The following is a 13325-nucleotide window of genomic DNA, read 5'->3' on the forward strand; positions in this document are numbered from 1 at the left end:
GAGTGTGCGACATTGTGATGGATCATGGCGTATCTGGAACCGCGGGGGTATGGGGGAGGACACCCTCTCCCGGTGGCTATGAAGGTGATGGTTACCCTGAACGTTTTTGACACGGGGTCCTTCCAGTGCCGAGTGGGAACCGGTGTTGGATCTCCCAGACCTCTGTGCACAGGTGCATCCATGCCGTAATTGTGCCCTGTATCCCTGGGTAGCACAATACATCACCTTCTGCGTGGACCAAGCCCACCAGGTTGCTCGGGCAGCAGGATTCGCTGCAATCACTGGCATGCCCAGGTCCAGGGGCTGATCGATGGGACGCATGTCTCCCTATGGACACCGGTGCATGAGGGGGTGCCCTTCATGAATAGGAAGGGATTCAACTCCCTCAATAAGCAGACCACCAGGTGCGCATTGTGCACTTCTGCACCCTCTATCTAGGCAGCGTGCATGATGCCTTTGTCCTGGCCCGACACCTTCGAGGTGCTCCCCCAGGTGAGGGGTCGTCTTCAGTGCCCGACACCTTCGAGGTGCTCCCCCAGGTGAGGGGTTGGCTCCTGGGCAACAGGGGTTATCCGCTGCGGTCGTGCTTCATGACCCCTATCCGGAGGATCAGGCTGACACGGAGAACCGCTATAATGAAGCCCATGCAGCGACCAGGCGCATTGTCGAGCATTGCATCGGCGTGCTGAAGCCGTGGTTCAGGTGCCTGGATTGCTCTGGAATGGCCCGGCATGCTGGAGGAGGAGGTGGGTGAATGGCAACCCTCATCTGATGAGAAGAATATGGAGGAGAGCTAGGATGGGCAGGATATGGGGTCTGGGCAGGCAGAGGAGGCTGCACGACCTGTGCACCAGGGCCACTGCGCACGGGACAACCTGTTAACCTGATTGCCTCCAGGTTCGCCAACTACGGGACCTTGACACCGGCAGCCCATGCACCCCGTCTCACCCTTACATACAACCCCCCCCCTGCACCCCATTCCCCCCCCCCACCCTGAGGCAGTTCGGAACGTTGGTGAACAGGTGCTCATTTGTGACAGTGTTATGTACAATAACTGTGTCCTAGCCCCTAGCACTATCCTATGTTCTGTACCCATGTCAACTTAACTAGTGCCTAACTTTATAACTTTACGTATCCTAATGCTCCTTCTAGATGTCCCCCAAGTGGTACATCAGGAGTGGAAGTGGCCTGCTGCGTATCCCATCCTGTGAACTGGGTCCTCTTTGGCAGGTGTCTTCTGGAGCGACCACACCCAGGTAGCCCCGGCAGTCTACCGGGTGGTGTGCTGCCACGCGTTTCTAATCATGCCCATCGGATGCGCCAGGGACAGGTGGGGTAGGGGTTTGGGGTAGGGGTGTGTGGGACGGGATGGTGCCAGGGTAATGAAGTGATGACTCACCCAGGCCGCCCTGAGGAAGTTGTGCGGCTTTTTCCGGCGCTGCTGCCCAATCCTCACGTTGGGGCCCACAGCACTTGGCCTCTGCCACCTGGGCCCAGGCCCTGTTGACATCGGCGAGTGGCAGCCTCCTTCCCACCCCGGGAACAAGGTTCCCCCCCTTTCCTCCATAGCATTCAGCAATATCTCCAGCTCTGCAATCACGAATCTCGGGGCCGCCCTCTGGGGTGGCATCTTCTTGGCTAGAATGAGAGTGTGTGTGGCGTGGAGTGCTTATATACAGCTCCAGCTTGTCAGGCTCTCCAGTGCCAATCCTAACCACAGCAAATCCGATGCCCGAGTCAGTTGGAATTGCACTAGTTCCACCTGGTGCGAGTGCTGGTCATTAGCATGTCCTAAATTGCACCGGGACCATGGAACACCTGCCATTCAGTCCCGGCATCAGCACTTTCTCTCTCAAATGAGAATCCAGCCGTAAATCTTACTTTACCGATAGCTTCACTGAGAAGAAATCCCCCACAATAATTCCCAGTTTGGATTGCCAGTCTCTGCAGAATTCATTGATGGCAATATACTAATTAAGATTATACAACAGCGATAGATCCAAAGTCTCCTGATACAGCCTCTCTTGGGAAGATGAGCTTCCACCAACACATCTGCATGTGAGGTATCTACCTCCGTTGCAAATGCAAGGTGGTGACTGTCCATCTCATGGGCAGCCTGACCTACCAAGCTGACCTCTACAGTGCCTCCTCAGTACACATTAGCAAACACTTCCTCAGCGTATTGTATGAATTTGTACAAACAGGAAATGTCCCCAGAAAATAAGGACCTGGAAATTCCTGGTCAGATAACACTGTAAAATGCCATTATCTGGAAGGAAGGTGGAGGGAATTCAGGGCTGAATCCAATTCCACAAATACTCTGCCCTCTTCTATACAGCTTCCAACATCAATCCACCCCCCCACCCCCCCCCCCCCCCCCCACCCCCCACCCCCCAACCCCTCATGCTGATATTAAGGAAGGTTGGACTCACCAAAATAAAATATCCACCAGAAATCCCACCAGTTTGACATTATTCATCATTACATCAAATGATGCCAGAATGATAGAATTGGACCAATGTTACCGGTTTTTGAATGAGATTTAGGGTGGGGTCAGTTCTCGTTCAAATTGCAGGTGGAAGCCCAATTCACAAGAAATTTCCTCACAATGGTTTTTAACAATCCATATTCAAAAAATACTTTGTAAAATGACTCCGCAGTGTATATTTTTGTGTGTCCATGAGCTCAAGCTTATGGACCCATATAAGCTTGAGCTCATGCCTTAAAAATATTCAAATACTTTGCTTCCACTGTCTTTTCAGGATGTGAATTCCAATGCCTCATGACCCTTCGAGAGAAAAATTTCTCCTCAGCTCCATCTTAAATGAGCTGCCCCTTATTTTTAAACAGTGACTGCTGGTTCTAGATTTTCCAACAAGAGGAAACATCCTCTCCACCTTGTCAATACCATTCAGGATCTTAAAGGTTTCAATCAAGAGTCTCTTACTCTTCTAAACTCTAGTGGATACAAATCTAACCTCTCAAACCTTTCCTCATGATTGCTCCTCCTTCCAGAAACATTCAAACCTTTCACCACTAATGCACTGTAGCAGCCGTGTGTACCATCTACAAGTTGCACTGCAGTAATTCACCAAGGTTCCTTAGACAGCACCTTCCAAACCCATGACCACTATCATCTGGAAGGACAAGAGCAGTAAGTACTTGCCCCACCACCACCTGAAGGCTCCCCTCCAAGTCACTTACCACCCTGTCTTGGAAATATATCACCGTTCCTTCATTGTCGCTGGGGCAAAATCCTGCAACTCCCTCCCTAACAGCACAGTGGGTTTACCTACACTTCAAGGACTCCAGCTGTTCAAGAAGGCAACTCACCAACATCTTCTGAAGGGCAACTAGTGATGAGCAATAAATGCTGACCTAATCAGCGATGTCCACATCTCATAAATGAATTTTTTAAAAGACAACCCACCCATTCCTGGTATTTGTCCAGTAAACCTTCTCTGAACTGCATTTGCATCATTCCTTAAATAAGGAGACCAATACTGTACATGATAGTCCAGATCTGGACTCACCAATGCTCTGTGCAACTGAAGCATAACCTCCATAGTGTGGTAATCAATTCCCCTCACATTAAATTATACTTTATTTTAGGGCAGTGCAGTTGCCTTGAATTTTTCCAAGCGCCTTGTTATAAACTCTTTAATAATAACTTCTAACATTTTTCCAATGGTAGGTGTTAGGCTAACTGGCCTACACATAGAATCACAACCAATGAGGCATCATGTGGTCAAAGGGCATTGGGTCTGGTGTCTGGAACAGTTTGTAGGTGCCCTGCAATTCCTTTCAGATAGAGGGAGATGAAACTGAAGAAAGCAGAGCCCCTAATGCATGACAAGGTAGCTTCCTGCTGCCGCCACCCTTTGGCTCCTCTGTGCCATCTCCGGCCCCTGTGATGCAGTGGCAGGCTTTGACACAAATTCTCCCCCTTAAGGCCAAGCAGCAGCCTCAGTGATGGCTGCCATGGGTATCTGAAACTTGCCTCTATTCCTGGCCCCCATGAGCTTTAATTGGAGAGGGGACCTGTTTCCATCCCAATTAAGGGGTCAGCCCCAAGAAAATCTGGAACTCAGTCCGTTTCTCACCGATGCTGGATTTCTGACACAAAATAGACCTAGCTCCTGTTTCCCGCTTCCCATGGGAAAATTCAGCCCAAAGAGTCAAGACCACATGTAGTCTACAGAGGAAACAGGATTGAAAGGCATGGAGAGAGACTCTGGATCAGAGTACATTTAAATTATGTAGGACCCATTGTACAATTGTCTGTATTTTTATGTTTCTATTATAAATTCATCTGTTCATAATTGCAATAAAAAATGCTTATCGTTAAGATTTACAGCATTATTATACCATTCTGACACCTTCCATAGAAACAGAGTGTAATTACAGTGTTAACAGTTTTACATAGGAAGATTTCAATACAAATTTGAATAGAAGAATTTACAAAGAAAGGACAAAATGTATCATCTGTCTATGGTAAGTATGAGAAATCACTCAAGAGTGTTGTCCAGCACCTTACTTCGAACATTAGGCGCCTGCTGAACATGATAATGACCCCATCCAGGTAGAGAACACCAGAGGTGATCGTCTCCCGAGTCGCAGAAAAGGCCTTCGACAGAGTCGAATGGAAATACCTCATAGAGGTACTGGAGCGGTTCGGGCTTGGAACAGGATTCACCTTCTGGGTAAAACTCCTATACAACGCTCCCATGACAAGCATACGGACAAACAACACCAACTCTCGATACTTCCAGCTGCACAGGGGCATCAGACAAGGATGCCCACTGTCCCCGCTGCTGTTCGCTCTCGCGATCGAGCCGCTAGCAATTGCGCTCAGGGGATCCAAAGGGGCGGTAGAGAGCACAGAGTCTCACTCTATGCAGATGACCTGCTCCTCTACATTTCAGACCCACAAAGCAGCATGGACGGAATCATCGCGCTCCTGAAAGAGTTTGGCACCTTCTCGGGCTACAAACTCAACATGAGCAAAAGCGAGATCTTCCCGGTACACCCACAAGTAGGTGGGGCAGCTCGAACGGGACTGCCGTTTAAACAAGACCGACACAAATTCCGCTACCTGGGGATCCAAATAGCCCATGACTGGAAAGGGATCCACAAATGAAACCTCACAAGTCTGACAGAGGAAGTAAAAAAAGACATGCAAAGGTGGAACACACTCCCACTCTCCCTCGCGGGGAGAGTCCAGACGATCAAAATGAATGTGCTGCCCAGGTATCTCTTCCTATTCAGATCCATCCCGATTTACATCCCCAAGGCCTTTTTCAAAAAACTTAGACAAACTAATCATGCGTTCGTATGGGGGGGGGGTGGATCAAGGAGCCAGAAGCCGAATGGGTGCGCGTGGAAGAAGCCTCCTGCAGGGGGACCTCCCTCCGGGCCCTCGCCACGGCAGCACACCCATCCCCACCCAAAAAACATTCCAGCAGCCCCGTGGTGACAGCCACCCTCCAGTCCTGGAACCAACTACGGCAGCAATTTGGCCTGACCAAAATGTCGAACAAAGCTCAAACCAGCGCTGACTGACGCCTCCTTCAAAAGGTGGGGACAGGACGGAGGGACACCGACAGTCAGGGACCTATACACGGATGGCACGATCACAACACTGGACGAACTAACAGAGAAATTCCAGCTAGCCAGGTGGAACGAGCTAAGGTATCTGCAACTCAAAAACTTCCGACGAAAGGAGACAAGAACATACCCACAACCGCCACAACAGACATTGCTGGAAGAGTTACTGGATGTAAGCATACTAGCGAAAGGAAATTGCAGCAACATGTATGACCGACTGGTAAAGGGACTGACACCGTACTGGACGCAACAAGAATGAAATGGGAGGAGGACCTGGGGATTGAAATAGGGTGGGGACTCTGGAGTGAAGCACTGCATAGGGTCAACTCCACCTCCATGTGCGCAAGGCTCAGCCTGACATAATTAAAAGTGGTATATAGAGCCACTTAACAAGAACCCGTATGAGTAGGTTCTTCCCAGAGGTGGAGGATAGACGTGAATGGTGCCAAGGAGGCCCGGCCAACCACGCCCACATGATCTGGTCTTGCCCCAGACTTGTGGTGTACTGGACAGCCTTCTTCGAGGCAATGTCCAAAGTGGTGGGGGTGTGGGTGGAGCCATGCCTGAAAGTGGCGGTCTTCGGGGTTTCAGACCAGCCAGATCTATTCCTGGGGAGGAGGGCAGACATCCTTACCTTTGCCTCCCTGATCGCCCGCCGTAGAATCCTGTTCGGCTGGCGGTCAGCAGCACCACCTAATGCTGCAGTCTGGCTATCTGACCTCTCGGAATCTCTCCAAATGGAGAAAATCAAATTCGCCATCTGAGGGTCAGACGATGGCTTCCACAGAACGTGGGAGCCATTCACCCAATTGTTCCAGGACCTGTTTGTGGCCAACAAACAAGCAGAAGAATAGCCAGGTAGCCAAGAACCAGGGAAAAGTAGCCAAAGCATGAGAGGGAGAGATCGACTGGGAAAAGGGGGGGGGGGGATGGGGAGGAAGAGGGAAGAGACAGGGAACAACAGAGGAGAGCCAGGGAGGTTGGGGGGGGGGGGGGGGGGGGGGGGGGCAGGGAAACGTTAACAAACTTGGCATCCATAGGAACAGAGAAAAAGGAGAATACAGGCGGGAGAGGCCGGCTGAAGCGGAAGTGAGCACGAGACGACAATGGCAGCGAGATCCATCCGGGAGAAGCAAGGGACAACACCGACATCAGACCCATTCGAGTATTGCCCTCCGTAATTGTCTCTCCGGCATCCAAATGAATGTCTCCCCCCCCCACCGGTCTCCACCCTCCAGCCCCCCCCCCCCCCCCCCCCCCCCCCCACAAGCAGATGCCTACTTATGTGTGTAAATAATTTTGCCAAGTGTACAGAGCTGCTGCCGTTGAGCGGGTGCATAATACCCTACCAGTTACTTTATTTGATTTTGTATTTCTCTCGCGTTGTTACATTTTTTTTTTCCCCTTTGCGATTTGTGTGTATGTGCCCTTCTTCACTGGCGGGTGAAAGCAGAACTAGGGGGCATAGCCTCAAAATGAGGGGCAGTAGATTTAGGACTGAGTTTAGGAGGAACTTCTTCACCCAAAGGGTTGTGAATCTATGGAATTCCTTGCCCAGTGAAGCAGTAGAGGCTCCTTCATTAAATGTTTTTAAGGTAAAGATAGATAGTTTTTTGAAGAATAAAGGGATTAAGGAATATGGGGTTCGGGCCGGAAAGTGGAGCTGAGTCCACAAAAGATCAGCCATGATCTCATTGAATGGTGGAGCAGGCCCGAGGGGCCAGATGGCCTACTCCTGCTCCTAGTTCTTATGTTCTTATGTACATATCCTGTGTACATAATGGCAAATATACTTTGTTCAAAAACCCAATAAAAAACATTTATTGAAAAAAAAGTCCGGTACTTACCATATCAAAGCAGGTGAGGAGTTAATACATAATCAAGTTACATTATTGGGCGGCACGGTGACACAGTGGTTATCACTGCTGCCTCATTGTGCCAGGGACTTGGGTTCAATTTCAAACTTGGGTGACTGTGGAGTTGCACGTTCTTCCCGTGTCTGCTTTGGTTTCCTCCGTATGCTCAGCTTTCCTCCCACAGTCCAATGATGTGCAATTTAGGTGGATTGGCCATGCTAAATTGTCCCTTATTGTTAGATGGGGTTACACGGATAGGGTGGGTGAGTGAGTCTCTGTAGGGTGCTCTTTCAGAGGTAAGGTGTAGATTTGATGGGCCGAATGGCCTCCTTTTGCACTGTATGAATCCTGTAATCATAGTGCACCTTGGGTGCTTGCCAGAAGGGAAAGGCTGCTAAATGCAACTGACAGTGCCAGCTCCAAAGGAAGGAGTCCAGCAGTCCCCCAGAAAGATGTTCTGTATTGACAATGTGTTCCCTTAATGAGAATAAAGCTTGCAAAATTAAATGTAATCTTCGGGGTGCATGCCATGAGCCAGACCACTGCATGGCAGTCTAGTGAATCTCCTCACACCTGCTACTGTTCACCAGGATGGGAATGAGCTGGGAGAGCATCCATATCATTATGAACACAGGTTAACTTCATACTCACTGAATGTGTTTCCATAGTTCTTCCTTCGCCTGTACGTCAGGACTTCTCCTGCAGAAAACATATCACCTAAGTAGCTGTGGTAATTTGCACATACGCTACTGATAAAATCAACAAAATAAGCTTCAAAAAGAAATCTGGGCCAGAATTCTCCGGCCATTGGGATTCTTTATTCCCACCGGCAACGCACCCCCACCTGCAGTTTCCCAGTGGCCTGGGATGGCATCAATGGGCAATCCCATTGATAAGTAGCGGGCCAAGTAGAGATTCCTGCCACCAGCAAACTGTGAGCCGGAGAGAAACATGAGGCTGGGGGACTGGAGAATCCCGTCTCTGATGTGAAAGTAGTGCCTAAAAGGTGGTTAAATTACACTTAATAAACTCGGTACAATTGTTTTACATAGATTATGCTAAAATTACATTTCATCATTAAAAACCCATGCCTGTGTTAGTGTATACATAAAAAGAAATAGTTTTTGAATTTCAATATCCAGGTGCAGTACTGTTCTGTTACGCTGCCAGGCGCAGCTCCTCTCTGTGACTTAACATATGATGATGTGTCCTTTTGACACTGACACAGACCTTCTGCTTCATTTGTAGCACCATTTGCAATCCTTCAAAATAACTGCAGTGTGGTACAGATATGCTCTCATTTACAATGTGTGTGAAAGTATGTGTGTATGAGGGAGCCACTTTATCAGCGGATGAGTCAATTGAACTACATGCCAGAGACCTTTTTGCTAGTCCAAACCCGAAAAATCAATTCCAGAAAATTGACTCTATCTGCGGTCCACACAACTCCTAAATGAAACAAATCTGGGCAATCTCAATCAGTTCCTAGTGGGCATCAGTGTGTAGCACCTGAATGGGGCATGCTTTTGGGACATTGTTCTGCCAAATTTGACCTGTGAACGCCAAATGAACTTTTGGTGAATTGATATCCAATAAATTATGGGTCACTTATCACTACAATAAAGTCTTCAGATTATTCTCAGCATCAACAGGAAAGTGAATACATACGATCGGGATCTATGCTTTGAACGTCTGTTATTGGGGTCAGCCAATGATCGTTCCTTTTGCCTCCTCAGAACTTGTTCCCATTGAGGAGCTGAGTCCACCATCTCATTCTCTTGACGTGACCTGAAGTGGAAAGAGAGGCGGTGAAAAGCTGTGTCAGGATGCTTCTAACCAGGTATAATCAAAAAAAATGTCGACAGACTTAAAAGACAACTGCATTCATCAAGTCTACTGAGGAGCCACCCATTTAGAGGGAAACCCTCTGATGTTAGGATTCAAATTATAAACCCACAATACCCCATCTGCGAAAATGTACAGCTCAGCCTGCTAATTTAATCTGTTCCTGTGAATGGACCATGTCATCCAGATCTGGGCAGTTTAATGATTACGATTATGCACACGAACCAAAGATGAAGTTTGAAATGTCTGTAATAACAGGATAATAATTAAGTTTCATTTCAGTGTAACTACAAGATGAGAGAAAGGTACCATAACAATTAATACTGCCACTGACTGATGGACTCAACAGAAAGGTATTATTCCCTTTATTTTGCTTAATCCACTGCACCCACAATCAGTGCTTCCCCATGGGATTGTACATGGCTTCATGAAGGAGGCAACAAAAAATAAATGTATCACTAAATGGGTAATTTTAAAAAATGAACTTGGTTCTCTCTACGAATAGCTGCACAAAATGAAAGTGTTTAATTGTGCAATTGTATTTCCTTTAATTTATTTAAAATAGTTCCCCCTTTGTTAAAGCAGATCCTTTAGGATCAATTGTGGAGTATGGAGTGAGGCACTGCATAGGGTAAACAGGACCTCCTCTTGTGCAAGGATGAGCCTGATACAGTTTAAAGTGATGCACAGGGTGCCTATGACTCGGGCGAGAATGAGTGGGTTCTTTCAGGGGGTCGCAGATGAGTGTGAGAGGTGTGGGCGAGGACCAGCGAATCATACGCACATGTTTTGGGATTGCGAAAAATTGGGAAGATTCTGGGTGGGAGTGTTCACGCTCTTAGCCAGGATAGTGGAGGAGGAGGTGGACCCGGACCCTTTGGTGGCGATATTTGGGGTTTCAGAGAAGCCGGAGCTCATGGAGAGGAGGAAGGCTGATGTCTTGGCCTTCGCCTCTCTGATTGCACGGCGGCAAATTTTGCTGGAGTGGCAGTCGGCATCGCCACCAGAGGTAGTGACTTGGTTGGGTGATCTGTACGACTTCCTGTGATTAGAAAGATAAAGTATGAGTTAAGGGGCTCAGCAGGGGAGTTTGAGGAAAGGTGGGGGATGTTTGTGACCGTATTTGAGGGGCTGTTTGTCGTGGGGGAGGGGTGTGAAAAAGGGGAAAAGTCTGTACAGACTGGATAGATGATTGTTGGGAAGTATGTTTCCCGGGTGTTTATTCACTGAAACCTGTTTTGATACATGTTTGTAATAAAATACATTTTTTTAAAAAGCAGATCCTTTCAGACCAAGTACACAAATATTCACAGATTCAGTAACAATTTATTTTGGTACAATTCTGATTTTTAATTTATTCTCAATCTCACTAGCAGAATGTTCAGCAAATTAAGCTTAATTTTGTGCTTGGATTTGTAACTTTTTTGCTCCAAGTGTACATTTCTAAACTAGATTGTTTTTAAAGTTTGAACATAGTCACGATTAAGCAATGTCAGTCCAAATCATCAGGCAGGGAAAACATCAACGTGTATGTGTCATGAATTTTCTTATATATCTTACACAAATAACTGCCATTACTTGTTCCAACAAAGCAGTGCAGGCCACCTGCTGGATATCTTGAAGTATTGCACAGGTTAGGTTCTCCAATAAAAAAAATTAAGATTTTCATGCTGTTTTGTAATTTCACTGCCCAACACGTGCCAATAGCAAAGTAACGTTTTGAGTTGGTAAAAATACATTTAATGGTCTTACTACCCTGCTTTTTCCAGAGTGGATTTCGCACAGGTAAAAGATTACTGCTGGTGATTTAAAGAAGACCAATTTGCCAATTGTTCTGCACTGTAGTCCTTTATGGTACCAAGTCCTGGAGTATAGGCAGAGGTGAGATTGGAGAAAGGCCTGGTTCTGGTGAGATGGTAAAAGTCACAGACTGGTTGAAAAGAGGAGATGGCTAGTGGAGGTTTCATGGAGGTCGCGCATTATCCAATGTGGTTGGTGAATAGAGTTCACACATTGGAACCTTGGCAACTTCATCATCTGAAGTTTCACATCATTGTTCGAGGATACATTGTGTCAGCGGGGAGTTCAATTACTCATGTGGGACAGTGAAACGGTTGATGTGCATGTGTGATAGGGCTGATGTGTCAAATTATTAGAAGCCCCCACCCCTACTGATCTCGCTCTGTTATAGGAGAAGCTCCTTCAGCACATGTTGCAGCAAAGGCCATCCAGCAACCTCCCTCCTCTGAGGAGGAACCCTTGGAGGGTGCAGCATCACATCATTTACTGCACTCAGCACCATCATAGATCCTAACACTTCGGCAGGGTTCAGCACATCGGGCAGGAATCACGCACACTGTGGTGAGGACACTTCACATTCACACATGCAGCTGGCACAGCATATGGTGGGCTGTTGGAGGATGTCCGTGTGATCCAGAGACAGATTTCGAGTCAGATGATGAGGATGTGGAGTTGTCCATAAGCGGCAGATGCCGGATGTTCAGCACGATGCCCATGAAGATTTTGCGGGTATACCAGAGGGGTTGCATGCTCTGGCATGAACTTTGGGTGTGTCCATCCAGGCCATGAGTGCTGCAATCACCTATTATTCAGAGTGACAAGCTTCCTCCATGGACAGACTGGCGACTGTACTGAAGGGGCAAACTCATTGCAGGTGCAATCATCAGGATGTGATCTGACCTGCACACCATTGCCTTGGCTTGAGCTCAGGGGCACAGACTCAGGGCGACAGGGAAACTGGGAAACTGGGAACTTGATCACCCACTCAGTTCCTGGAACCTCACTGGTTGGCAAGAAGGACCAACTGGTCCTCGTGGCAGAGAGTGAGCAGAAGGTGCTTCCATCTGGAAGCTCCTACCAAGGCACTTCTGATGGGGGCAGAATCACCTCCATCCATCAGCCATTGACACAGTCCTCGACCAAATCTTTTTCACCATGCCCACACGGTTGACTTCTTTGATCACCTCCTTCCACACAGCACAAGGCTGACTGGGCTTCCTCCTCTTACCAGCAGTTGGCATGAGTTGGGCGCGTCGATCATGAACTGCATGGAGGGCAGCCCCAGGGATGGCCTCACTGAACCTTGGAGGCTGGCCTTTAGCCCTTCTGGTATGCCTCTCCCCTCACTCCAATGGTGACTGAAGACTTACATTTGTCTCCACAAGGGTCACCAGGAGTGGTGGGCTGCTCAAGGCCTGGGCAGAACAGAGAATACCTGCCAAACTCATCCAGAACAAGGGAAGTGGAAGGTAATCCACCTCTCTCCAGTGCAGCTGCAAGTGAAAGGGAGCACTGCAGCAGAGCACTTATAAACATGTTACTAAATATCCACATTCATCACAAAGAGGGGGACATGGGTGGGGTTATTATTTATTGATATGGTTGGACCTTTGAAGCTAGTGAACGAACACAAACCTCACATTCCTTCATGCTGATGTTGTTATTAATTCATGTGTTTGTGTGACTGGTGTATGCAGGCTGAGGAAATGATTGAGGGAGGGGAGGAAGAATTGAGTTCTTGTGTGGGGTGATGAGAGAATATGTGGTTAAAACGGCTACAGGACTCTATAGCAAGTGGGAAAAGAGGGGGCAAGATTTCCCCAAATTCCTTCTGTTTCAGTGGTAAGATTAAATATAGCAACGTAGGGCAAGATTCTCCCATTTGGCGGCATAGTGCCCACGCCGTTGGAAACGCCGTCGCGTTCCATGACGGCATGAACGGGCCGCTGGGAGTATCGATTCTGGCCCCTGCAGGGGGCCAGCACGGTGCTGGAACGGTTCATGCCGCTCCAGCCTCCCATCCTGGCGCGAACGTGCCTCTCTCAACGTGCCGGCCCCGACACAACATGGCGCATGAGTTCAGAGGCTGGTGCATAAGAAAATAGGCCCGGGGAGCGAGAAGCCGGCCCGCCGATTGGTGGGCCCCGATCGCAGGCCAGGCCCCATTGGATTGGAGGACCCCCCCCAGGGTCGGAGCCTCCCCCCCCCACAGGCCGC

General features: G+C 48.4%; 1 protein-coding gene across 8 annotated transcripts in view; it reads right to left on the reverse strand.

Moving 5' to 3' along the window:
- epb41l4a (erythrocyte membrane protein band 4.1 like 4A) overlaps positions 1 to 13325 on the reverse strand; it is a 323866-nt gene that overhangs the window by 23695 nt on the left and 286846 nt on the right. For all 8 annotated transcript variants that reach the window (XR_011949090.1, XM_072516431.1, XM_072516433.1 and 5 more), the window contains 2 exons: positions 9132 to 9251; positions 8115 to 8162 (listed from right to left, as the gene is read on the reverse strand). Coding sequence is in view for 7 of the 8 variants with exons in the window: in XM_072516431.1 (XP_072372532.1) it covers positions 8115 to 8162; positions 9132 to 9251 (168 nt within the window). In the remaining variant the exon portion in view is untranslated. The remainder of the gene's footprint in view (positions 1 to 8114; positions 8163 to 9131; positions 9252 to 13325) is intronic.

Source organism: Scyliorhinus torazame, chromosome 9 (genome assembly GCF_047496885.1).
Source record: "Scyliorhinus torazame isolate Kashiwa2021f chromosome 9, sScyTor2.1, whole genome shotgun sequence".
Classification (NCBI taxonomy): Eukaryota; Metazoa; Chordata; class Chondrichthyes; order Carcharhiniformes; family Scyliorhinidae; genus Scyliorhinus; species Scyliorhinus torazame.